Source organism: Mustelus asterias, unplaced genomic scaffold (genome assembly GCF_964213995.1).
Source record: "Mustelus asterias unplaced genomic scaffold, sMusAst1.hap1.1 HAP1_SCAFFOLD_2705, whole genome shotgun sequence".
In the NCBI taxonomy this organism is placed as follows: Eukaryota; Metazoa; Chordata; class Chondrichthyes; order Carcharhiniformes; family Triakidae; genus Mustelus; species Mustelus asterias.
Genome location: NW_027592650.1, coordinates 11,965 through 39,890, shown reverse-complemented (window position 1 = coordinate 39,890; position 27,926 = coordinate 11,965). Strand labels below are relative to the sequence as shown.

General features: G+C 46.4%; 1 protein-coding gene across 1 annotated transcript; it reads left to right on the top strand.

Annotated features, from left to right (window-relative positions):
- Positions 1 to 23: 23 nt before the first annotated feature.
- Positions 24 to 27,112, top strand: LOC144489947 (programmed cell death protein 4-like). Its single transcript, XM_078207774.1, has 8 exons — positions 24 to 80; positions 3,406 to 3,627; positions 9,100 to 9,197; positions 9,990 to 10,101; positions 13,305 to 13,412; positions 15,748 to 15,855; positions 22,945 to 23,084; positions 25,757 to 27,112. Exons 1-8 carry the CDS (start codon positions 24 to 26, stop codon positions 25,806 to 25,808), a joined length of 897 nt encoding a protein of 298 aa, XP_078063900.1. The 3' UTR covers positions 25,809 to 27,112.
- Positions 27,113 to 27,926: the final 814 nt, after the last annotated feature.

The window sequence follows — 27,926 nt, the reverse complement described above, 5'->3', positions numbered from 1 at the left end:
TAATGTAATATCTGAGCTACAAGATGACCTCTCCCAAGAGGTTAGACAGAAGCCAGGTGTTGGCTCCTGGTTATTCCCAAGCAAGACTAATATAAGAAACCCGGTGCTACCTCCTCCCCAGATTCTGATCCACCTCTCCACTTTTCTCTCCCTTTAAAAGCTCACTAAAATGTTCAATCTCTCCTCTTAACCTTGCCCTGAGGCTCTGGATCCATTCTTTTCACCTTTTCTCCAGGCAATGCATAGGGGCCCTTTCTACATTGAAACTGCCAAAACAATGCAATTTGCCACTGGAATTCATTGTGATTTCATCGCCATGATGAGTTGTTATGTCCTGTGATATATAAGGTTGGCGAGGTGCGGATAGTCGTGTGGGAATATGATGTTGCAGTGTTAATAGACACCTAGCTCAGTGAAAGGGCAGACTGGGTACTAAATATTCCTGGATATAAGACGTTCCGGGAAGATCAGGAAGTAAAGGAGATGGGAAGGCAGAATCGAAGAAGGTGAGTATTACACTGCTGGAGAGAGGATGTCCTAGAAGGGTCAGGAACAGAATCTATTCAGTTTGAGCTGAATCTCCAATGGAGATTTCATTGTACTCCATGTATTCTATAGACACTGACCAAAGACAAAGGTATAGAGGAACAAGTTCGTGAGGAGTCATAGAGGTTTACAGCATGGAAACAGGCCCTTCGGCCCAACTTGTCCATGCCGCCCTTTTTTTTAAACCCCCTAAGCTAATCCCAATTGCCCACATTTGGCCCATATCCCTCTATACCTATCTTATCCATGTAACTATCTAAATGCTTTTTAAAAGACAAAATTGTACCCACCTCTACTACTACCTCTGGCAGCTTGTTCCAGACACTCACCACCCTCTGAAAAAATTGCCCCTCTGGACACTTTTGTATCTCTCCCCTCTCACCTTAAACCTATGCCCTCTAGTTTTAGACTCCCCCTACCTTTGGGAAAAGATATTGACTATCTACCTTATCTATGCCCTTCATTATTTTATAGACCTCTATAAGGTCACCTCCTACGCTCCAGAGAAAAAAGTCCCAGTCTATCCAGCCTCTCCTTATAACTCAAATCATCAAATCCCGGTAGCATCCTAGTAAATCTTTCCTGCACTCTTTCTAGTTTAATAATATCCTTTCTATAATAGGGTGACCAGAATTGCACACAGTATTCCAAGTGTGGCCTTACCAATGTCTTGTACAACTTCAACAAGACGTCCCAACTCCTGTATTCAATGTTCTGACCGATGTAACCAAGCATGCCGAAGGACATTACAGAAAGGTGCAAAAGCAATGGAGTCGTGATAATGGAGGACTTTAATTATCCTGGAAGAGATTGGGATAGTAAAAGGGAATAAAGGGTGGCGGGGGGGGGGGCAACTTTCTAAAGTGTTGAGGAGAATTTTCCAGTCTCTGTTTCTGGTTCGACAAGAAAAGAAATGTTGCTGGATCGGGTTTTAAGAAGTGAGTTGGGTCAAGTGAATCCAGTGGTGGAATATTTAGGGGACAATGATTCTGGTGATCACAGCCAAGGAGAGGCGGTGGTGTTGTGGTAATGTCACGGGATAATAATCCAGAAAGCCAGGGCATTGCTCTGGGGACCCAGGATTGTGGTTGACTCTTAAATGCCCTCTGAGATGGCCTTGCTAGTCGCTCAGTTGAAGGGCAATTAGGGATGGGCAATAAATGCTGGCTCAGCCAGTGACACCCACATCCCATGCATTAACAACAAAGCACCGTAGGGTTTACATTGACTGTGAAACGACAAAGAGCAACCCAGAGTAAGAATTAATTGGGGAGGTCAAATTCACTGGGGTGTGAACAGATCTGGCCCAGGTAAATTGGAGTCAGATTGGCAAGGGGAATCATAGGCTGCCTTTAAAGGAATGGAGACGTCATGCGGGGGCCCCTGGTGCTGTGAGGCAGCAGTGCTAACCACTATGCCACCGTGCCGTCCCTCTATCAATTTTTAGTGCCTCAACCAACTTCTCTTTTACTGGACCTTTAGCAGCGTCCTTCCATGCTAATTACAGATGTAAAGTATTCATTTAATACCATAGTCATCAACATAATCCTGGACAAAATTCAGTCACTTGGACAAATGTGGATCATTTAGGGCAAACCATCACGGATTTGTGAAAGACAAATCCTGTTTAATTGAGTTGTTTGATGAGATAACAGGATTGACGAGGGTAATCTGGTTGCTGTGGTGTACATGCACTTGCTAAAGGTATTTGATGAAGCCCCACGTAACAGCCATTTCAGCAAAACTAAAACCCAGGGAATAGAAGGGACAGTGGCAGCATGGACACAAAACTGGCTGAGTGATTGAGGCGAGTGGTGAATGCTGTTTTTCAGACTGCTGGAAGTTATGTCATGTGGTGCCCCAGGGAGAGGAATTAGAGCTACTGCATTTTATTGTTATGCATGACCTAGACTCTGGGTCAACATTTGCAGGTGGCAACTTGGAAGTACTGTGAGCTCAGAGGATAAGGATAGACTTCTAGACAGCATAGAGAGGGTAGAATGGAAGGATAGAGAGGTGTGAGGTGATTCATTTTGATAGGAAGAATGAGGAAAGGCAACATAAAATGAAGCTTACAACTCCAAAGAGAATGCATGTGCACAAATCATTGACAGGGGCGCGGAGGAAGTGGTTAAAAAAGCATTCAAAATCCTGGCCTTTTATAAATAGGGTCATAGAGTACAAAAATAAACCTTTACACTGACACTGAAAAGGCTGCAAAATCTCAGCAAGTCTAACAGCATCTGTGGAGAGAGAATAGATCTAACATTTCGAGTCAGGATGACCCTTTGCCAGAGCTGCTGCTGTTTCACATTCCAGCATCCGCAGTCATTTGCTTTTATTTATAAACACGGGTTCAGCATCAACTGGAGCATTGTCTCGGTTCTGGGCAACAACACTTTAGGAAAATGTGAAGACCTGAGGAACAGTACAGGAAAGACTGACAAGAGTTGTTCCAGGGATGAGGAACTTCAGTCATGTCAATAGGTTGGAGAGGCTGGGCTCCTCCTTGGAAAAAGGAAGATTTAAAGGAGCTTTTCAAAATCCTGAGGGGTCTGGTCAGAGTAGATCCTATTGGTGGGTCAAGAACTGGAGGACACCAATTTAAGGTGATTGGCCAAAGAAGTCTAAGCAACGCAGTGAGGTTAGGATCTGGAATGCACTGTCAGGGGGTGCACTGATTCCGATGTGGTTTTCAAAAGTGTATTGGTTAATTTTCTGAAGAGATTCCCAGAGCTCTGAGGATAGGGCAAGGCAGTGGGATTAGCTGAGTGCTGTTGCACAGAACCACCGCTGACACCATGGGCTGAAGGGCAGCTGCCTGCGCTATAACCCATTCTACAACTCTTGTGATTTTAGGCCCTGCTACAGGAACTGAACCTGGGAAAGAGGAAGCACGAGGTTCCTTCTCTCGCCGTCTCACTCGCGTTGGAAGGCAAGGCGAGTCACCGGGAACTAACGTCCCGGCTTCTGTCTGACCTCCTGGGGAAGGTCCTTACAGCTGACGATGTGGCCAAGGCCTTTGATAGGATGTTGAAAGATCTGCCTGATCTTATTCTTGATACACCTGAAGCAGCACAGGTAAAAACACAAGCTCTTTACAAGCTCCTCCGGATTTGGAAACATCCATTTATAGCTGAGCAGTCCTCATTTGTACCTGGAATTATAGGAACCTTACTTGACTCAACTTGGACTCCTGGTTGCAACCTTTAGCACACATGATACAGTTGACTAGCATTGTGCTAATGTGTAATAAGATTTGATTTGATTTATTATTGACACATGTATTAACATACAGTATAAAGTATTGTTTCTTGTGCGCTATACAAACAGTGCATATCGTTCATAGAGAAGGAAAGGAGAGAGTGCAGAATGTAGTGTTACAGACATAGCTAGGGTGTAGAGAAAGATCAACTTAATACGAGGTAGGTCCATTCAAAAGTCTGACAGCAGCAGGGAAGAAGCTATTCTTGAGTCGGTTGGTACATGACCTCAGACTTTTGTATCTTTTTCTCGATGGAAGAAGGTGAAATAGAGAATGTCCGGGGTGCATCGGGTCCTTAATTATGCTGGCTGCTTTGCCGAGGCAGCGGGAATGTAGACAGAGTCAATGGATGGTTTGCGTGATGGACTGGGTACATTCACAGTAAGAACAGTAAGTAATGGAAATACACAGTTCACTCAGCATATGCAAAGGGAAAGGACACATTAATGTTTCAGGTCTAAAGACAGAGATAAATGGGTGTGATAGTGAGGTAGCAAAATAGCTGAAGGGTTGGGAAGAAAATCAGGCAAACCGTTGCATGAGAGCTGATGGATTGAGCAGAATGGGAGTTGTGGCTTCACTGCTCAAGTTTCACTCTGCCTGATATTTATAAGCGTACACTCTCAAGGCAATGAATCCACCTCACTCAACTGGTATTCAGATGTATCCGGGGAGAGCTCCTGCTAATATCAGCACCACCTTCTGGAATTATTAACAGACCCTTGTTCTCCCAGATGGCCACTGTAAATATCAATCATTCTCTTACACAACTTCCCAAAACTCAGTTGAAAGAAATCTCATTGGAACTTGCTGAAGCTTTTCAGAGCTGCCAGTTTTCAGTTGAGGTGTTAACCTTGGGTAGCTTATTCCTCTTTAGGAGGATGTAGAAGAAGAACTGGCACCGGGTATTGTGGCCCTTAACGCAAAACACTCTAAAACATATTTATCGCATTACTGTTGCAGGATTAGGAATTCCCTGACTGGCGGCATTGTGGGTTAACCCACAGCACATGGACTGCAGCGATTCAAGAAGGCAGCTCCCCACCACCTTCTCAAGGGCAACAAGGGATGGGCAATAAATGCTGGCCAGCCAGCGATGCCCATGTCCCATGAATAAATTTTTAAAAATCTCATTGTACACAAACTGATAATGTCACTGCCTCAAGAGCAGCAGGAAGAATGTTCCTTGCCTGTGAAATTCAGCGCTAATGTTCATGTTTGGCAGAAACCAATTTAAACATCCATGAACAGGTTACTGTTTAACTAAGTGTCATCACTTCACTAATGAATCAGAGTAGACTGATGGGGTGCCACATTGGACTTGTCTTGTTGTTTATGGAGGAGATGTGCCTGGGACAGTTTACACATTGTTTCAGGTGGATTTAGATGGAATTGCAGTTTACAGTTGATGCAACATTCTGAAGGAAGTAGCATCGTTTTGCTTCTCTCTGGAGATTCAGGGAATTTCGACACCTGATTCTGGACAAGGAAATATAGCTCCTCTGTCAGCTCCACAGTATGTCCCATTCCCTGATTACCTGCTGTGAGCATAAAGCAAGCATGCAGGTACAGCGAGCAGTTAGGAAGGCAAATGGTATGTTGGCCTTCATTGCAGGAGGATTTGAGTACAGGAGCAAGAGTGCCTTACTGCAGTTATACAGATCCTCGGTAAGACTGGATTATTGTGTGAAGTTTTGGTCTCTGTATCTAAGAAAGAATATACTTGCCACAGAGGGAGCGCAGGGAAGGTTCAACAGACTGATTCCTGGGATGGCAGGCTGAGCTAGGTCGATTTTTAATTAACAAGGGGGTGAAAGGTTATCGGGGGTCTGCAGGAACGTGGGGTTAAAGATAACCGTGATCTTATTGAATGGCGGAGCAGGCCTGAGAGGCCACATGGTGATACCCGTGCTCCTATTTTCTATGTTTTTATGTAATTGTCAATCTGGCCTCAAACAACACCCAAAATTCTGCTGATTTTGCAAACTTTCACTGAAACGAATTTTCCAAGAGTATAATCTGCTATGAATCAACACAATCAGGCAGCATTGTAAAACATAATTTTTCAAGTATTATAAAATTATGCATGATGCATTTAAGAATGATAACTTAGTGCAGTTTGTGAAGACTAGTACTGCAGTTTTACTGGATTAAATGTTGATGTTCAGAGGGACTTGGATGTACTTGTGCAAGGCACACAAAGTTTGCATGCACGTACAGCAAACAATTGGCAAGGCAAATGGCATGTTGGCTGTTATTGCTAGGAGATTGGAGTACAAGAATAAATAGGTCTTACTCTGATTGCACTAATTACATGAAGCTAGTTTAATTCCCCATCCACTGACTTATCAATTAATGATAATTCTGAGTTCAGCAGTGAGTGCACAGACCCGTTCTGGAACAGGTTTAGTTGCATTCTTTACGTCCTCTCTGTGCTCTAGCTGTTACTGTGAAACACAAACAGACACACCTAGTTTATATATGAACATTGGCCCAGAAATAGGATTGATCCTGTTGCCCAGGTAGTGGAATGCACTGCCTCCTGGCTCGAGCACTCCTGAGCCCAGTAGAAGTGTAAGAGCATTCATCCTGAGCCTGCTCCGCCATTCACATACCAACTGACTCAAGAACAGCTTCTTCCCTGTCAGACTTTTGAGTGGTCTTACCTTGCATTAAGTTGATCTTTCTCTACACCCTAGCTATGACTGTAACACTACATTCTGCACTCTCTCATTTCTTTCTCTATGAACGGTATGCTTTGTCTGTATAGCGTGCAAGAAACAATACTTTTCACTGTATGTTAATACATGTGACAATAATAAATCAAATCAAACGGGTCATGGCTGATTATCTACCTCTGTGCCATTTTTCCCACTATCAATATCCCTTAATGTCACTAGTATCCAATAATCTATTGATTTCTGTCTTGAATATACTCAATGATTGAGCTTCCATAGGCCTCGGGGAGGAGAATTCCAAACATTCACCAGTCTCTGCGAGTGAATAAACTCTTCCTCATCTCAGTCTTAAATGACCTGCCCCTTATTCTGAGATTGTGTCGCCTGGTTCTAGATTCACCATGTGGATGCCGGTGTTGGACTGGGGTAAACACAGTAAGAGTATCTGCTCTCAGTAAGAGTTTTAACAACACCAGGTTAAAGTCCAACAGGTTTATTTGCTTAGCTTAATGCTCCCTCCACTCACGTTGTCTGTCTTTAAGACCTGGTTGGTTGTAGAGATTCGCATTCTAATCAGTATTCTGTAACTTGATTTTGTGTCTCTGTATGCCCTGTTTGAGAGCAGATATCCACTCCATCTGACGAAGGAGCAGCGCTCCGAAAGCTAATGGCATTTGCTACCAAATAAACCTGTTGGACTTTAACCTGGTATTGTTAAAACTCTTACTCTAGATTCACCAGCCAGGGGAAACATCCTCTCCACATAGACCCTGCCAAGCCCTGTATGAATTTTCAATGAGATCACCTTTCGTTCTTTAAAACTAGAGAATACAGGCCCAGTTCCTTCAATCTCTCCTCATAAAATAATCCCATCTTTTAGTGTCTCATGAACAAGGCCACCCAGGTCCCTTTGAATACCCGCACTTCCTAACCTCTCTCCATTTAAGAAATATTCTGCCTTTCTGTTTTTTTCTACCAAAGGGAATAACTTCATAATTATTCATATTATATTCTATCTGCCATGTTCCAACCTATTCACTTAGCCTGACCAAGTTCCCTTGAAACTTCCTTGCATCCTCTTCACAACTCTCATTCTCAACAACTTTTGTGTCATCAGCAAATTTGGAAATATTCCGATGGTTTCCCATATCCAAATCATTGCTATAGTTTGTGAATGGCCATGTTAACCAATCCTCAATCCATACCTGTAAATTACTCTCAATCCCATATGATCTCATTTTGTTTACTAACCTCCTTTATGGAATTCATCAAAGCCTTCTGAAAATCCAAATACACCACATCCAAATACACCACTTCCCTATCTATGCTACTGGTAATATCCTCAAAAAACAGGTTTGTCAAACATTATTTCCTTTTCATAAATCCATATTAACTGCCCAATCGTATCATTATTTTCTGACCATCCAGTTGTGACATCTTTTATAACAGATTCTAAAAATTTCCCAACTACTGACATCAAACTAACAGGTCTGCAATGTTCCATTCTCCCTCTTGCTCTTCAATAGTGGGGTTACATTTGGATCTTTTTAATCTGCAGGAATTTTTTCAGAATCTATAGAATTTTGAAAGATTATCACCAATGCAGCAATTATCACCTCCTTCAACGCTCTGGGTTGTAGTCCATCTGGTCCAAGGAACTTATCAACTTTCCATCCAATTATTTGTTCTAGTATTACCTCACTATTTTCACAAGTCCTTTGGTTCCCTAATATCTCTGGAGATTTTCTGTGTCTTCCTCCTTGAAGACAGACACAATTGTTTTGTTTCTCTCATTTCCCATGATGAATTCTTTGTCTCTGCCTGTATTGGACCTACACTTATCCTTTTGCATACCTGAAGAAAATTTTGCAGTCTGCCTTTTATGTTTATCACTAACTTGCATCGATATTTTCTTTTCCCTTTCTTTATCAGTTTCCTGGTCCTCCTTTGCTGGATTTTAAATTGCTCCCAATCCTCTGGCTTATCACTTTCTAAGGCAACTTGATAAGCTGTTGTGAGCTTTAACTTTTACTACCCGTGGATGATTCACCTTTTGGGTTTTTGTGTCTTAGAGGAATGTTTGTTATAGACCATGTAACACCACTTTAAATATTGGCCATTGCCTGTTTACTGTCAAATCTTTTATATTTTCCCAGTCCACCATCGCTAACGTGTTCCTCATAACCTTCATAGTTACCCTTCGTTCTGGTGTAAAATTCTATTATGGTCACTATTTCCTAAAGACTCTTTTACAACGAGGTTAATAATTTGCCCTTTCTTATTACATAATGCTACATTTAAAATATTTTTCGGAATTCTGAAGAAGTCGTATTAGATTCAGAAAGTTAACTTACTCTCTCCACAGATGCTGCCAGACCTGTTGAGTTTTTCCAACATTTTTTCAGTTTTTATTCCATTCTCCCAGCCCTGTTTTAGCTCTCCCTGCGCTGCCCAGCATTCAACAGATAGGGAACGGGCTACCTGCTATTACAGATTTACCATTGCCATCCTGTACCTGGCTGCTGGAGATTCCCAAAGAGCAATCACTCCCTCAGCTGCACTTCTGGCTCAGTTTTCTTGTTAATCTGTTTTTGTTTGCTGTCTGGGCAGGTACTTGGCCAGTTTATCGCCAGGGCAGTTGCAGATGATGTGCTACCGTCAAACTTTCTCGAAGGTTATAAAGGGAAAGTGGATTGTGACCATGCACGGTAAGTATATAATTCTTGAGAGGGCAGTTCAGGGAGAGCTAAAAACACAGAGAAATATCTCGAGCAGATTTTTTTTGATTTGATTTGATTTATTATTGTCACATGTATTAACATACAGTGAAAAGTATTGTTTCTTGCGCGCTATACAGACAAAGCATACTGTTCATAGAGAAGGAAAGGAGAGAGTGCAGAATGTACTATGACAGTCATAGCTCGGGTGTAGAGAAAGATCAACTTAATGCAAGATAGGTCCATTCAAAAGTCTGACAGGGAAGAAGCTGTTCTTGAGTCGGTTGGTCCGTGACCTCAGACTTTTGCATCTTTTTCCTGAAGGAAGAAGGTGGAAGAGAGAATGTCCGGGGTGCATGGGGTCCTTAATTATGCTGGCTGCTTTGCCGAGGCAGCGGGAAGTGTAGACAGAGTCAATGGATGGGAGGCTGGTTTGCGTGATGGATTGGGCTACATTCACAACCTTTTGTAGTTCCTTGCGGCCTTGGAGGAGCTCCTGCAACCTTTATACATTTGTGTAATTGATATACTTTACACTTTTGTCTGTGCGAGACACCGCTTTCAGCATTGAAGAAGAAAATGATTTTGTATTTGAATAAACACTTTCTTTTGGGTTTTGGTATTAGTGGTGTCTTCCCTTGGGGCAGTCCGTTGTAGTCAGTGTATTTACCCTGATGAAACTAGGCCACTCCGAGTCCCAGCTTGTATAGTTTTGTCTGCTGCTGCCTGTGATTTGAACGTAAGAGCTGTAAACTTTGCCCTCCCTCCTTCCCTCCCCGTCAGTGCTGCATTGGATCGTGCTGCCATCCTGCTCAGTATGAAGCGTGGTGTTGGATTGGACAATGTCTGGGGCGTGGGTGGAGGGCAACGACCTGTCAAACATCTCATCAGAGAGGTACGTCAAGCCCTTCTCTCGAACCTGGGAAAGTGGAATTAGCCACAAAGAGCATTGGAGAGGGGAGAGGGGAAGGGGGGAGATAGAGAATTGATTAAAGTTTTGTTTTGGGGGGTAGAACTGGAGGGGTGTGGATGGGGGGGTGGAATGTGTCGAAGGGGATCAACCCCACTTTGCAGCCCTATCCCCAAATCACCTTGGTTCCCTTAGTGCTCCAAGATCTATCAATCACAACCTTTAATGTACTTAATGACTGACTGAGCATCCTTTGGGGTAGAGGAGCTTCCTAAACTGGGTTCTGTGGTGGAGTTCTGTGGGAGTCTCCCAGGGCTCCCAGGCCAGGCACATTAAACACAATTTGCAAGAGCTGGAAACAGCATAAAACTCAGTCAGTGTCTGGCTTCGCCAGAATCCAGCCTCTGATTGGACAAGCTGGACACAGCATGAGATTCATGTTGTGTTGATCATGGTGACCTCCCCTCTTCCTCCCCTCCCCCCCTGCTCCCCGCCAACCCCTGCCCGGGCCATACTCACAGCCCCGCTCCACCCCCCCCGATACTCACAGCCCCGCTCCTCCCCCAGGCTCACAGCCCCACTCCCTCCCCCCAAAACTCACAGTCCAACTCCTCCCCTCCCCAGACTCACAGTCCCGCTCCTCCCCCCCACACTCACAGCCCCGCTCCCTCCCCCCCACACTCACAGCCCCGCTCCCTCCCCCCCACACTCACAGCCCCGCTCCCTCCCCCCCACACTCACAGCCCCGCTCCTCCCCCCCACACTCACAGCCCGGCTCCTCCCCCCCGATACTCACAGCCCCGCTCCCTCCCCCCCACTCACAGCCCCGCTCCCTCCCCCCCACACTCACAGCCCCGCTCCTCCCCCCTACACTCACAGCCCCGCTCCTCCCCCCTACACTCACAGCCCCGCTGCTCCCCCCTACACTCACAGCCCCGCTCCTCCCCCCTACACTCACAGCCCCGCTCCTCCCGCCTACACTCACAGCCCCGCTCCTCCCCCCCACACTCACAGCCCCACTCCACCCCCCCCCCGACACTCACAGCCCCACTCCTCCCCCCCAACACTCACAGCCCCGCTCCCTCCCCCCCGATACTCACAGCCCCGCTCCTCCCCCCCGATACTCACAGCCCTGCTCCTCCCCCCCAGACTCACAGCCCCACTCCTCCCCTCCCCAGACTCACAGCCCCGCTCCTCCCCCCCACACTCACAGCCCCGCTCCTCCCCCCCACACTCACAGCCCCGCTCCTCCCCCCCACACTCACAGCCCCGCTCCTCCCCCCCACACTCACAGCCCCGCTCCTCCCCCCCACACTCACAGCCCCGCTCCCTCCCCCCCGATACTCACAGCCCCGCTCCTCCCCCCTACACTCACAGCCCCGCTCCCTCCCCCCCACACTCACAGCCCCACTCCCTCCCCCCCACACTCACAGCCCCGCTCCCTCCCCCCCCACACTCACAGCCCCGCTCCCTCCCCCCCACACTCACAGCCCCGCTCCCTCCCCCCCACACTCACAGCCCCGCTCCTCCCCCCCACACTCACAGCTCCGCTCCTCCCCCCCCACACTCACAGCCCCGCTCCCTCCCCCCCCACACTCACAGCCCCGCTCCTCCCCCCCCCGACACTCACAGCCCCGCTCCCTCCCCCCCCCAACACTCACAGCCCCGCTCCCTCCCCCCCCCGATATTCACAGCCCCGCTCCTCCCCCCCCGATACTCACAGCCCCGCTCCTCCCCCCCCGATACTCACAGCCCCGCTCCCTCCCCCCCGATACTCACAGCCCCGCTCCTCCCCCCCACACTCACAGCCCCGCTCCTCCCCCCCACACTCACAGCCCCGCTCCTCCCCCCCACACTCACAGCCCCGCTCCTCCCCCCTGATACTCACAGCCCCGCTCCTCCCCTCCAAACTCACAGCCCCGCTCCTCCCCCCCCCAAACTCACAGCCCTGCTCCTCGCCCCCCAAACTCACCGCCCCGCTCCTCCCCTCCACACTCACAGTCCCGCTCCTCCCCCCCCATACTCACAGCCCCACTCCTCCCCCCCCCAAACTCACAGCCCCGCTCCTCCCCCCCCTCCTCCCCCCGTACTCACAGGCCCTGCTCCTCCTCCCCCACATACTCACGGACCCTGCTCCTCCCCTCACCCCCCCATATGCCTAGCCCCGCTCCTCACCTCTCCCCCCCCCCCCCAATACTCACAGTCCTGCTCCGCTCCACCCCCCACCCCCGCTCCTTCTCTCTTCCCGCTCCACAAATGATCACCTCCTATCTATGTTCCAGAGGATATAGGTCCACTCTATTTAAACTCTCCTCATAGGATGTTCATTCCCCCCACTCCTCTAGAAGTAATCGAGAGAACCTTCATCAGCTCCTCTCGCCTTCCTCTTGTCCAGAAACTAACTGTATCGTGTCACCAAGGCTCTGATTCATTGCTGCAAGAATTACAGAAATTGCATTGGAAGAATAAATAATGTCCCCAACGTACCTGCCTGTTAACCTGCCGTACGTTAGCTCATTGTCACCATTTCTGCCTCTCACCAATTTAAGAAATACTGTTTCTTAAATTGGATACGATAACTTCCCGAGCTTATATTTGATCTGATGCCTTGTTGCTCTCATAGTCTGCGTGTGTCCTTTTACAGCCTTCTCTCTTCTAGTTTTCTCTCTCCCACTTGGTGTAATGCCTGACCCCCCGACCATTCATAACACATTGGAACAGAGATCAGGAACACTGAGTAGGGTTGAGTTAGCCGGTGTACTTCCCTCTGTAAATAATACATCTACAAAAATGCTGACAGGTGACCTAGTCTCTGAATACACCACCTGGGCTAACACAAAGCTGTACAGCATGGGAAGATCCCACCCTGTGCTACAAGCCAATTGGATAACAAAGAGGCAGCCTTGATTCCAGGCTCGAGTTTACTCTGTGGACCTTGAATATGCTGCCTGCATTTTGTGAGCGTTGGGTGAGAGGAATAGGTTTCAATGAGAAGGAGTATACCACCAGAGGAAGGAGAATCAGTTCCAGTGTCAGCTTGGCACAGGCTTGGTGGGCCGAGGGGCCTGTCCCTGTGATGTGTGGTCAGCACTGGGAATTACCACCTGAGTTTGGCCATAGCATCCTTTTGTTGTCTACCCTGTCTTGCCTGCACTTTTCTTTGCTGACTTCTCCTCTCTCTGACCCAGATGAACTTCATATTGAAGGAGTTCTTGCTCTCGGGAGAGCTGGCTGAAGCTGAACATTGTCTCCGAGATTTGGAGGTGCCACATTTCCACCATGAGCTTGTTTATGAGGTGAGCAGAGAACTCCACCTGCACTGGAGGGATTCTATTCCTGCTACTGTCCCGCCTTGGCTGTGATGCAGGAAGGTATAAATCGAGTTCCAGGCCTCAGCCGATCTGCTGAAAGAAGAAACATTATTTGCTATTGTGAAGTATCAGTGTATATCATATTAATGGCTTCTTCTCCCTTTCCTTACCTGCCCATGTTTTGTCCTGGCTGCATCTATAGCTAGAAGGAAGTGATAGCCATTGCTCTGCTGCTATGGCAGACTCGATATGAGAAGGGATGATTCTTCCTGCGCTGGAAGATCATTTTCATCTTGTTTATATTCTGTTGCTCGGAGACGGGGGCGGCGGGGGGGGAGCTAGGTATGAATTCCATTGATCTAATCACAAAATATAGCATTAGGGATGTTTTTCTGCAATTGTATAAGGCGTTGGTGAGGCCACACCTGGAGTATTGTGTGCAGTTTTGGTCTCCTTATCTATGTCCTTGCATAGGGAGGGAGTGCAGCGAAGGTTTACCAGGCTGATTCCTGGGATGGCAGGTCTGTCATGTGAGGAGAGACTAAGTCAGTTAGGATTATATTCACTGGAGTTTAGAAGAGTGAGAGGGGATCTCATAGAAATTTATAAAATTCTAACAAGGTTAGACAGAGTAGATTCAGAAAGAATGTTCCCAATGGTGGGGGAATCCAGAACTAGGGGTCATAGTTTGAGGATAAGGGGTAAACCTTTTAGAACTGAGGTGAGGAGAAATTTCTTCACCCAGAGGGTGGTGAATGTGTGGAATTCACTCCCACAGAAAGTAGTTGAGGCCAAAACGTTGTGTGATTTCAAAAAGAAATTAGATATCGCTCTTGGGGATAAAGGGGTCAAGGGAGGAACGGGGATCAGGATATTGAATTCAATGATCAGCCATGATCAAAATGAATGGCAGAGCAGGCTTGAAGGGCCGAATGGCCTACTCATGCTTCTAGTTTCTATATAGCTGTTTGCTATCTGGGAGAGGTTGAGGCCCCAGACAATGTCTTGTCAATGACTCAATGCTGTAAACCGGGCAACTTCGAGCAAGCAAATAACATGTTTCTTAAAGGCGAGTGAAATCCTGAGTTTAATCGTGGAGATGTGAGGATATTACAGAAAACAGCAGTTAGTCTGTTTGATCTCCAGTCCAAAGATATGTGGGTTAGGTTGATTGGCCATGATAAATTGACCCTAATGTCAGGGGGATTAGCAAGGTAAATGCTTGGGGTTGCGGAAGTGGGGCCTGGGTGGGATTGTGGTCGGTGCAGACTCGATGGGCCGAATGGCCTCCTTCTGCACTGTAGGGGTTCTATGATTCCATGACTCTCACATCACATGGTGAGTGTCGTGTGCTTGAGAGGAGCGGGTGAGTTTGGACGTAAAGCTCTCCACCAGTGGGTGCGTTAGACTAATTGATGAAGATAGTTTGCGATAATTTGTCAACAACTTCATTATTACAGGCCCTAATCTTTTCTCATCCAGCCATTTCCACATCCTTCACAGTCAGGGGCTTGAGCTGGCTGCAAAAACCCAGAGCAGCAGATCCCTGAACTTGTCTCTGTCTTTGAGGACATAGTTTCAGAATTATTTTCAATCACAACTGGGTTCTGCCATTAGGCCAGCCCTGTAATCAGTCACCCAGAGTGAAACCTTATCATTACGCAGTCCCACTGTCCTTCAGGGAGACCAGCACCCTTTGGCTTCCTCCAGCTAAGAGCTTATTCTGGGGGAGAAGCAGGGGGAATAGTTGCCCATTTCCCAGGGGAGAAGGGACTGTGGGTACCTGTGCCAGTGGAGAGAAGGATGTTTCTCCTCACAAAGTTCTGGGCTGATTGCAGTGGTGATAGTTTCAAATAAACAATGAGGGGAAGGCAGTGATCTGGATGTTTAGATAAAGAAGAATGGGGATAAACATATCCAATATAATCAGAAGGGAAAGAGAGCAGTCAGAAGTTGGCTTCAACTTAACCTTAGTTGTTACTGCACAGGCATATGATCTTGTGTTAATAAGGAGGGAATGCATCATTGTCAGAGATGTCACCTTTCAGGTAAATCAAGTCTTTGTCTAATAAAGATCCCAGGCATTATTGGAATGAGAGCAGGGAGTTCTCCCCAGTGCCTGGGGTCAACGTTCATCTTCCTTCACCACTTGAATGAGCAGTTCAGCTGTTTTTTATATATAAATTTCAATGTTGTGCTGTGGAAGCTTGCTGCTGCATTTGCCTACACAGTAATAATGACGACAAAAGTAATTGATTGGTTGTGAACCTTTCTAGGATGTGCAAAGAGCTGTGTAAATAGAAAAGCTTCTTCCCCTCAGGCAGTTGTCATGGTGCTGGAGTCGACTGGAAATACAGCGTCAAAGATGGTGAAGCTGCTGAAGATGCTGTGGGAGAGTGGGCTGATCACACTGGACCAGATGAACCGGGTAAGTATGAACCATAGCAAAACTGGAATCAGTGGGAATCGGGAAACTCTCTCCGCTGGTTGAAGTCATACCTGGCATAAAGGCAGTACTGCTGCCTCACAGCTCCAGGGACCCGGGTTCGATTCCCTGCTCGGGTCACCGTCTGTGTGGAGTCTGCATGTTCTCCCCGTGTCTGCGTGGGTTTCCTCCGGGTGCTCCGGTTTCCTCCCACACTCCAAAGACGTGCTGGTCCGGTGCATTGGCGATGCCAAATTCTCCCTCAGTGTACCCGAACAGGCGCCGGAGTGTGGTGACTAGGGGATTTTCACAGTAACTTCATTGCAGTGTTAATGTAAGCCTATTTGTGACACTAATAAATAAACTTTAAACAATGCATCACCTCGCACTTCTCTGTATTAAATTCCATCACTCCAAAGATATGCGGGTTAGGTGGATTGGCCATGCTAAATTGCCCCTTGGTGTCGGGGGACTAGCTAGGGTAAATGCATGGGGTTATGGGGTTAGGGCCTGGGCGGGATTGTGGTCTGTGCAGACTTAATGGGCTGAATGGCCTCCTTCTGCACTGTAGGATTCTATGATTCTTCTATCTGTCCGCGCTGCTAGATCTATCAACTGTTACAGTTGATTGGTATCATAGAATCATAGAAACCCTACAGTGCAGAAGGAGGCCATTCGGCCCATCGAGTCTGCATCGACCACAATCCCACCCAGGCCCTACCTATCCCCACATATTTACCCGCTAATCCCTCTAACCTACGCATCCCAGGACTCTAAGGGGCAATTTTTAACCTGGCCAATCAACCTAACCCGCACATCTTTGGACTCCAAAGATGTGAGAACAGAGAATCTCCCTCAATGTCTGCCACACCTCCAAGTATCATATTAGCAAATTTAGAAATTTTGCTTTCTAATCCAATATTCAAATCATTTATTTACACCTATCAAAAAGCATTGGTCCCAGTGCTGTTCCTTTGGGAAAACCACTGTTTACTACCCTCCAGTCTGAAAAATAAACATTTACCACAACTCGCTGTCTCCTGCCCTGAAGCCAACTTTTAAGAACATAGAACAGTACAGCACAGAACAGGCCCTTCGGCCCACGATGTTGTGCCGAGCTTTATCTGAAACCAAGATCAAGCTATCCCACTCCCTATCATCCTGGTGTGCTCCATGTGCCTATCCAATAACCGCTTAAATGTTCCTAAAGTGTCTGACTCCACTATCACTGCAGGCAGTCCATTCCACACCCCAACCACTCTCTGCGTAAAGAACCTACCTCTGATATCCTTCCTATATCTCCCACCATGAACCCTATAGTTATGCCCCCTTGTAATAGCTCCATCCACCCGAGGAAATAGTCTTTGAACGTTCACTCTATCTATCCCCTTCATCATTTTATAAACCTCTATTAAGTCTCCCTTCAGCCTCCTCTGCTCCAGAGAGAACAGCCCGAGCTCCCTCAACCTTTCCTCATAAGACCTACCCTCCAAACCAGGCAGCATCCTGGTAAATCTCCTCTGCACTCTTTCCAGCGCTTCCACATCCTTCTTATAGTGAGGTGACCAGAACGGCACACAATACTCCAAATGTGGTCTCACCAAGGTCCTGTACAGTTGCAGCATAACCCCACGGCTCTTAAACTCCAACCCCCTGTTAATAAAAGCTAACACACTATAGGCCTTCTTCACAGCTCTATCCACTTTAGAGATCTGTGGATATGGACCCCAAGATCTCTCTGTCCCTCCACAGTCTTCAGAACCCTACCTTTGACCCTGTAATCCACATTTAAATTAGTCCTACCAAAATGAATCACCTCACATTTATCAAGGTTAAACTCCATTTGCCATTTTTCAGCCCAGCTTTGCATCCTATCTATGTCTCTTTGCAGCCTACAACAGCCCTCCACCTCATCCACTACTCCACCAATCTTGGTGTCATCAGCAAATTTACTGATCCACCCTTCAGCCCCCTCCTCTAAGTCATTAATAAAAATCACAAAGAGCAGAGGACCAAGCACTGATCCCTGTGGCACTCCGCTAGCAACCTGCCTCCAGTCCGAAAATTTTCCATCCACCACCACCCTCTGTCTTCGATCAGATAGCCAGTTACCTATCCAATCGGCCAACTTTCCCTCTATCCCACACCTCCTTACTTTCATCATAAGCCGTCCATGGGGGACCTTATCAAACGCCTTACTAAAATCCATGTATATGACATCAACTGCCCTACCTTCATCAACACACTTCGTTACCTCCTCAAAAAATTCAATCAAATTTGTGAGGCACGACTTGCCCTTCACGAGTCCGTGCTGACTATCCCGGATTAATCCGCATCTTTCTAAATGGTCGTAAATCCCCTCCCTAAGGACCTTTTCCATCAATTTACCAACCACCGAAGTAAGACTAACCGGTCTATAATTACTAGGGTCATTTCTATTCCCTTTCTTAAACAGAGGAACAACATTCGCCACTCTCCAGTCCTCTGGCACCATCCCCGTGGACAGTGAGGACCCAAAGATCAAAGCCAAAGGCACTGCAATCTCATCCCTTGCCTCCCAAAGAATCCGAGGATATATTTCATCAGGCCCAGGAGACTTATCGACCTTCAGTTTACTCAAAACTGCCAGTACATCCTCCCTCCGAACATCTATTTCCTCCAGCCTATTAGCCTGTAACACCTTCTCTTCCTCAAAAACATGGCCCCTCTCCTTGGGGAACACTGAAGAAAAGTATTCATTCACCACCTCGCCTATCTCTACTGACTCCATACACAAGTTCCCACTACTGTCCTTGACCGGCCCTAACCTCACCCTGGTCATTATTTTATTCCTCACATAAGAGTAAAAAGCCTTGGGGTTTTCCTTGATCTGACCCGCCAAGGACTTCTCATGTCCCCTTCTAGCTCTCCTAATCCCCTTTTTCAGCTCATTCTTTGCTAACTTGTAACCCTCAATCGAGCCATCTGAACCTTGTTTCCTCATCCCGACATAAGCTTCCCTCTTCCTTTTCACAAGACATTCCACCTCTTTCGTGAACCATGGTTCCCTCACTCGGCCATTTCCTCCCTGCCTGACAGGGACATACCTATCAAGGACACCCAGTATTTGTTCCTTGAAAAAGTTCCACTTTTCATTAGTGCCTTTCCCTGACAGTTTCTGTTCCCATCTTATGCCCCCTAATTGCATCATCATTACCTCTCCCCCAATTGTAAACCTTGCCCTGCCGTCCGGCCCTATCCCTCTCCATTGCAATAACGAAAGACACCGAATTGTGGTCACTATCTCCAAAGTGCTCTCCCACAACCAAATCTAACACTTGGCCCGGTTCATTTCCCAGTACCAAATCCAATGTGGCCTCATCTCTTGTTGGCCTATCCACATATTGTGTCAGGAAACCCTCCTGCACACACTGCACAAAAACTGCCCCATCCGAACTATTTGACCTACAAAGGTTCCAATCAATATTTGGAAAGTTAAAGTCCCCCATGACAACTACCCTGTGACCCCCACACATATCCATAATCTGCTTCGCAATTTCTTCCTCCATAAGACCATAAGACCATAAGACATAGGAGCGGAAGTAAGGCCATTCGGCCCATCGAGTCCACTCCACCATTCAATCATGGTTGATTTCAACTCCATTTACCCGCTCTCTCCCCATAGCCCTTAATTCCTCGAGAAATCAAGAATTTATCAATTTCTGTCTTGAAGACGCTCAACGTCTCGGCCTCCACAGCCCTCTGTGGCAATGAATTCCACAGACCCACCACTCTCTGGCTGAAGAAATTTCTCCTCATCTCTGTTCTAAAGTGACTCCCTTTTATTCTAAGGCTGTGCCCCCGCGTCCTAGTCTCCCCTGTTAATGGAAACAACTTCCCTACGTCCATCCTATCTAAGCCGTTCATTATCTTGTAAGTTTCTATCAGATCTCCCCTCAACCTCCTAAACTCCAATGAATATAATCCCACGATCTTCAGACGTTCATCGTATGTCAGGCCTACCATTCCTGGGATCATCCGTGTGAATCTCCGCTGGACCCGCTCCAGTGCCAGTATGTCCTTCCTGAGGTGTGGGGCCCAAAATTGCTCACAGTACTCCAAATGGGGCCTAACCAGTGCTTTATAAAGCCTCAGAAGTACATCCCTGCTTTTGTATTCCAAGCCTCTTGAGATAAATGACAACATTACATTTGCTTTCTTAATTACGGACTCAACCTGCAAGTTTACCTTTAGAGAATCCTGGACTAGGACTCCCAAGTCCCTTTGCACTTTAACATTATGAATTTTGTCACCGTTTAGAAAATAGTCCATGCCTCTATTCTTTTTTCCAAAGTGTACGACCTCGCACTTGCCCACGTTGAATTTCATCAGCCACTTCTTGGACCACTCTCCTAAACTGTCTAAATCTTTCTGCAGCCTCCCCACCTCCTCAATACTACCTGCCCCTCCACCTATCTTTGTATCATCGGCAAACTTGGCCAGAATGCTCCCAGTCCCGTCATCTAGATCGTTAATATATAAAGAGAACAGCTGTGGCCCCAACACTGAACCCTGCGGGACACCACTTGTCACCGGTTGCCATTCTGAGAAAGAACCTTTTATCCCAACTCTCTGCCTTCTGTCTGACAGCCAATCGTCAATCCATGTTAGTACCTTGCCTCGAATACCATGGGCCCTTATTTTACTCAGCAGTCTCCCGTGAGGCACCTTGTCAAAGGCCTTTTGGAAGTCAAGATAGATAACATCCATTGGCTCTCCTTGGTCTAACCTATTTGTTATCTCTTCAAAGAACTCTAACAGGTTTGTCAGGCACGACCTCCCCTTACTAAATCCACATCTCTATTACTATTTGGGGGCCTATAGTAAACTCCTAACAACGTGACCGCTCCTTTCCTATTTCTAACTTCAGCCCATATTACCTCAGTGTGCAGATCCCCCTCGAAGTGCCTTTCCGCAGCCATTAAACTATCCTTGATTAACAATGCCACTCCTCCACCTCTTTTACCAGCTTCCCTACACTTACTGAAACATCTATACCCCGGAACGTCCAACAACCACTCCTGTCCTTGTTCTACCCACGTCTCCGTAATGGCCACAACATCGTAGTCCCAATCGACTTTTACCTAATAGAGGTATATAAGATGTTGAGAGGCATAGATTGGGTGGACTCTCAGAGGCTTTTTCCCAGGGTGGAAATGTCTGCTACGAGAGGACACAGGTTTAAGGTGCTGGGGGGTAGGTACAGGGGAAATGTTAGGGGGAAGTTTTTCACACAGAGGGTGGTGGGCGAGTGGAATCGGCTGCTGTCAGTGGTGGTGGAGGCGAACTCAATAGGGTCTTTTAAGAGACTCCTGGATGAGTACATGGGGCTTAATAGGATGGAGGGTTATAGGTAGGCCTAAAAGGTAGGGATATGTTCGGCACAACTTGTGGGGCCGAAGGGCCTGTTTTGTGCTGTAGTTTTCTATGTTTCTATGTGACGTACACCCTCCTATTATGAGTTTCCATTTGGTTAACCAGTCTTTTTATGCGGTACTTTGTCAAACACTTTCTTAAAATCCATCATGTTTCTTATATCAGCCTTCTCTGTCACGTCATGAATAATTCAGTTGGTCTTCCTGGAATCAATCCTTTTGGCTGGCTCTCCTTAATTAACTTAAACCTCGTCAACTACCCATTTATTCTTTTCACCTATAATTGTTTGGAAAATCTTACCAACCACTGACCAACCAGTGGTTACTCGGAATGTCCTTGCAGCTTTTCCTGAATAAAGGTGTCACTTTTACTCCGACCGCCTGGCAGGTGAATGCCTATTCATACATAATAAACATACGAATTGGGAGCAGATGTAGGCCACTCGGCCCCTCGAGCCTGCTCCACCATTCAATAAGATCGTGGCTGATCTGACTGTAACCTCTACCCCACATTCCTGTCTACCCCGATAACCTTTCACCCCCTTGTTAATCAAGAATCTATCTCGTTCTGTCATAAAAATATTCAAAGCTTTTGAGGGAAAGCTCCAAAGACTTTCAAGCCATAAGACCATAAGACATAGGAACAGAATTAGGCCACTCGGCCCATCAAGTCCATTCTGCCATTCAATCAAGGCTGGTATTTTTCTCATCCCCATTCTCCTGCCTTTTCCCCATAATCCCTGATCTCCTTATTAATCAAGAACCTATCTATCTCTGTCTTAAAGACACTCAATGACCCGGCCTCCACAACCTTCTGCGGCAAAGAGTTCCACAGATTCACCACTCTCTGGCTGAAGAAATTCCTCATCTCTGTTTTAAAGGATCACCCCTTTAGCCTGAGGTTGTGCTCTCTGGTTCTAGTTTTTCCTGAGGTTGTGCTCTCTGGTTCTAGTCCACTCTATCCAGGCCTCGCAGTATCCTGTAAGTTTCAATAAGATTCCTCCCTCATCCTTCTAAACTCCAACGAATACAGACCCAGAATCCTCAACTGTTCCTCATACGATAAGCTCTTCATTCCAGGGATCATTCTTGCGAACTTCCTCTGGACCCTTTCCAAGGCCGGCACATCCTTCCTTAGATATGGGGCCCAAAACTGCTTGCAACACTGACCAGAGAGTTATACAGCCTCAGAAGTACATCCCTGCTCTGCACTAAGCCTCAGAGAGAAAACTTCTCCTCACCTGTGTTAAATGAGCAACTTCCCTTATTTTTAAACAGTGACCCCTAGTTCTAGATTCTCTGACAAGAGGAAACATCCTCTCCACATGCACCCTGTCAATGACTCTTCAGGATCTTAAAAGCTTTTGATCAAGTTGTTTTACTCTTCTAAAGGCTAGTGGATACAAACCTAACCACTCCAGCCTTTCCTCAGAAACCAAGCTGCCCAGTAATTTTATAGTTGGGCTTGAAATTTAATGGTGTTTTCCCTCCCCACGTTAAGTTGAACTGGCTCACAGCAGATTCGCTCACTTCCCTAAGGATTAGTAGCAAACGTAACTCTTGCTATTTAAGAGGATACAGGAAACAGCTGTTAGCCTAACATCAATAGTGAGCTAAATGAAATGTTGGAACGTGTAATTGGACAGGGACTAGTGCAGCTTTGTGTGCTCATTTTCAGGGCTTCCAGCGAGTGTTTGACGAGTTGCCAGATATAAACCTGGATGTGCCGCTTGCCCACACAATCCTGGAGAAATTCGTAGACCTCTGTTTCCAGGAAGCGGTTATAACCAAGCAGCTTCGTGATAGCTATCCTTCACGGTAAGGCACCAAAACTTTCACCAAGGAGTTTCTCAACATCCATTCTCAGTACTGAGAGATTGACTCATAACCCCAGCTAATCCCCTACACAGGCTTGTGGCAGTCTTCAGCATTTTCCATCTCAGGGTCACACGTTTGTGCGTAGTGCAGAGCTGAGAGAATCCTGCACTGTCAGTGTACAAACAACGAAGAACAAAGAACAATACAGCACAGGAACAGGCCCTTCGGCCCTCCAAGCCCGCGCCGCTCCCCGGTCCAGGATTGAATCCTGAATCCAGGATCCCCGCCCAATTTTCCAGCCTATCTACATCCTAATATCCTATCCACCGAGCTGTCCCTCACAGCTACGATGCTTTGTTCATTACAACCTATTAACTCACCCCCACCCCCCCATTCCAGACCATGTGATCTCCAGGGAGAGGCGAAAACCCAGAGTGAAAAACCCCAGGGCCAATATGGGGGGAAAAAAAATCTGGGAAATTCCTCTCCGACCCCCTGAGGCGATCGAAACGAGTCCAGGAGATCACAATGGCCCTGATCGGGAAATCCATTTCCATTTCTACCTATACAACTCTTGAAACCCTTGAGAAATTAGGTTATGTAACAACAGGATTCAAATGCTCAGTCCTATCAAACCTCTTCAAAAGTCCCATCCCATGTAGCATTAAACTGGGCTAAAGAATAATGTTCAAGAGGATGTGAAAGATGTCAGTGCAAATTTCTAAGACCAGTTTCTGTTATGCAGAGCAATGCTGTGACTGGAATACTGCAAGCTCTCTCCATTATACAGAGCAATGCAAGTTGCTTCCTTTGCTTTGCTGAAGTGCCTGTTTTCCATGTGTGTGAACATGCCTGCACCTCTAGCTGTCAGCACACGTCTCTCCATGGGAGCGTTCTAGCCAAGGCCTGTCCCATACCAACACATTCTCACTTTCCAGTGTGCAGAATCCTGGCCAATTTTAATGCCCAGTTCAAATCATAAACAGCTCCTGAGCTGCAGCAGCCACCACTGGTTTCACTTCATTGGTGCGAAGTTTTCTCACTGAGTCGCTGTTTGTTGATTTGAATCATGTTCTCTTCAGAATTGCTGAAAAAACACTTTTTGGTCAAAGCTTTTCATCCTATGCTCATCAGACCATTTGCTAGAATGCAATGTCAGGGAAATAAGTTTATACCGAGAGTGCTGATTGGTTGGCAAGTGAAATCTGGTAGAAGCAAAGCCGTGGAGAATACACTAGTTGATGACTGACAGTTAACTGCCAAACATTGTCAGTCTTAATATGCTACATCCTGCACTCAAATTCACCTTTGAAATGGAGCAGTCAAATGAACTCCCTTTCCTTGATGTACTGGTTAAGAAATCTGCAAGGACATTCTTTACCATGGTCTACCACAAACCTATCTTTACTGGTCAGGATATGCGTTTAGATTCTTACAGTTCCATGCACAATAAGATTGGTCTTACCAGCCAGCCACCTTCCAAATAGAGCCCATGCAAGCTTGATACTGAGATAGGGCGCATCAAAGACATCCTGCCAGATAATGGCTACCCTGGTCGGATCATTTTGTTCTGTATATCGTGCAAACTCACGAACAGGCCTGAAAAGTGCCCAGTCAGATCACCGTGGAAGGGTTAGGTAGTTCAGAACTGTGAATAAGTGAAGCTGGGGGTTTCATGCTGCTACTGTGCGGTAGCAAAACAAGTGGCATTTGCCACTAACAGGATGCTGCCACCAAGCCAAAAAAATCATTCTGCCCATCATACAAAATGCGTAATGTGGTATATGAATTTCAGTGTCAGTGTGATGCCAGGTATATGCGAGTTAGTGACTTGGACATATTATCCCCTGACCAGTAATCTAGACAGCCTTGCCAAGGCTTTGGGGATCTGTATTTGAATCCCACCACAGCAGATGGTGAAATATGAATTTGATAAAAATCTGGAATTAAAAATATAATAATGACCATGAAACCATTGTCGATTGTTGTAAAAACTGATCCGGTTCACTAATGTCTTTTTGGAAAGGAAATCTGTCATCCTTACCTGGTCTGCCTGTGACTCCAGACGATTCTTCAATGCCCTCAGGGATGGGCAATAAATGCTGGCCTAGCCGGGGACTCCCACATCCCATGAAAGACTAAAATAAAATGTAGGTTGTACGTCCCAAAGACTGTTGAATCGTATCAACTAGCCATGCTGGCAAACCTCGAAACTGTTTCCAACATTAGGTGTGAATCCGCGATTGCACATTCGCTGACAACCAATTTAAGATTCAGTCAGGCTCACAGTGTGGTGCATGTGTATACTGGCAACAGCTACTTTTTAATACACAGGGCTTTGTTCTTTGCAGATAAGAGCATATACAGCCTGTTTATATATATATAACACACACACAACCATTTGCTGGTTCATTCCTCAGGGTAATGATTGCTCAAACAATCAAGTAGCTCAGCTTAAAGTTCACCAATGCTGTGCACCATCTAATGGTGTATTCTCTCTGGGAACATCTCTCCCAATTGGAGCCAACTCATCAGCACTCTTTTCTCATAATGTATAAATTTGTTGGTTTCCTTTGATTGTCGGACGAAAAGCTTTGATAAAAATGTCTTTTTTCAGCAACACACAACTGTACTATCAAACGACTACCTGTCCTCTTTGTTGCTTCCCCCAGAGGCCGTAAGCGTTTTGTGAGTGAGGGAGATGGTGGACGCGTCAAAGAGTAAGACCTCAGTGTGTGTACTCTGCTGTTGGACCCTCACAACATACTGTATTTTACCTGGACCTCAACCAGATTTCTCCATGCAACACCAGTTGACTGATCCGCAGGATCAGGTGGCAATAGCAAGTGTGCAGCAGCCTGCTCTCTCACCCCTACCATTTTGATAAACATTGCAGGCAATTAAATCAGAGCAATTGCCCCCTCCTATGTTCAGCGTACCCAGCATTTACCAGTTATTGGCTGTAATGATAAATTCTGTCACAGGATAGGGAACAGTTGATTTGTCTTGGGCCAGGGGCTGATTCTCTCATTGGCCCTCCATCCAAAAGAGCATTTGGTTATATCCGTTAAGCTGTGCAGAGCAGAAGCACTCAGTATGGTTTCCAGTTAGCTTTGTATGTAGGCTGGATAGTCGGGTTTGGGGAGATGGATTCCTGCCTCCCCCCCCCACCCTCACGATAGTTATCTGTTACCTTTTAATGTTTTGCCTACAGTGGGCACCCATCGCCCTGGAGAATGGAGTTGAGGAAAGGGAATTTCTCCTGAATCTGAGTTAGCGAGGATGAAATCATGAGCCAGGGTTAATTTACCAGCCACAGTACCTGTGAATGTGAGAGCGCAGACGTCATGGTCTCTGTGCAGAGGCAGCATCGAATAGCAGCTCACTGTTTAAAAAAGTGGCCTTGTCATCACCATTGAAACTTCCTGGGAATAAAATGAATGGAATCCAGTTGGGTGCAGAGTTGGAAAGTGGGTTAAAATTAATGGCCGTGTGTTATGGTGGGTATGTATCCGACACCGAGCTTAGCAGCTGCATTACTGTGCAAACTAATCTCTCTCCCTCAGAGCCCAGCACCCTCCCAAAAGGATTTTACAGGTGGGAAATGTTCCCTTTGGTTCTGCGAGGCCCAATCTTTTCAGCGCACATTGCCCTTTTAAATATCTTTGCACGCATTATTTCTTGCAGAACAAACCTGCGCTGTATCTTTCAGGTTGCTCTGCAGCCATGCATCTGTGCAGCTTAATAAGAGCATTGGTGGCTGAGGGGTTTAGACCAAACTGCACTGAACAGTTTTACATGAGATCACGGAGGGATGACTGGTTCCAAACAAAATTGAACCACTGTCCCAACATCCACATCTCTAAAGGGGAATTGCGGTTTTGTCTCGAATAACGGGAAATGCTTTTAAGAAATGTTGGCTCTGGAATAAAGATGATTCTACCAACCCGTGATCGTTGATTTCTCCCTTTGCCATGTGCACAATGAATCACTTGACATTGCAAAGACAAACAACATGAATGAGTTTGCTGTCCCAAGTCTTCTGGTTCTTGAGAGGTTTGTTACAAATTCCCAGTCTTGTCTGTGCCCCGGGTTGAGTGAGGGACTTGCTGACAAAATGAGGGAGATTCTGATAGTTGGTGAATTTCGGGATTTATCTGAGTTGTAAGTTTTTGTGTTGTTGGAAACTTGTAGGGGTCTGGAATGCACTGCTCCAGTGTGGAAAAGGCACATTTCAGTCTTGGCTTTCAAAGGGAATCATTGTCCAGAGATGAGAACGTGCACAAGATCAGAGCAGCACGAGATGAATTGCTGCAGTGGAGGGGCAGCAGAGATGATTTTATGTTCAACATTTACCAATGGAGGCGGCAAATAATTCAGGAACAGATGAAGTTCAGAATATCAATACATGAGGATCCCTGAAGCTCTTAAAGCTGAGACTTACTGGGCAGTGGAGTGTCAGAAGCAGAGCCTTACCCTTCAATTATATTTTCCTCTCTCGTTTGGAGGATGGCCAATCAGGGGATAAAAACAGCAGCAGCCAAAGTAGTGTTACCACGGCTGGCTCTGTTGTTAAGCAGGGAGGGACAAAGAGAACTAGAGGAATAGTTATAGGGGTCTCTATAGTTAGGGGTGCAGATAGGAGCTTCTGTGGATGTGAAAGAGACTCCAGGATGGTATGTTGCCTCCCTGGTGCCAGGATGTCTCTGAACAGACAGAAAGCATTCTGAAGGGAGAGGGTGAACAGCCAGAGGTTGTGGTACATATTGGTACTAGCGACAGAGGCAGGAAGAGTGATGAGTTCCTGCAGCAGCAGGTTAGGGAGTTAGGTAGAAAGTTAAA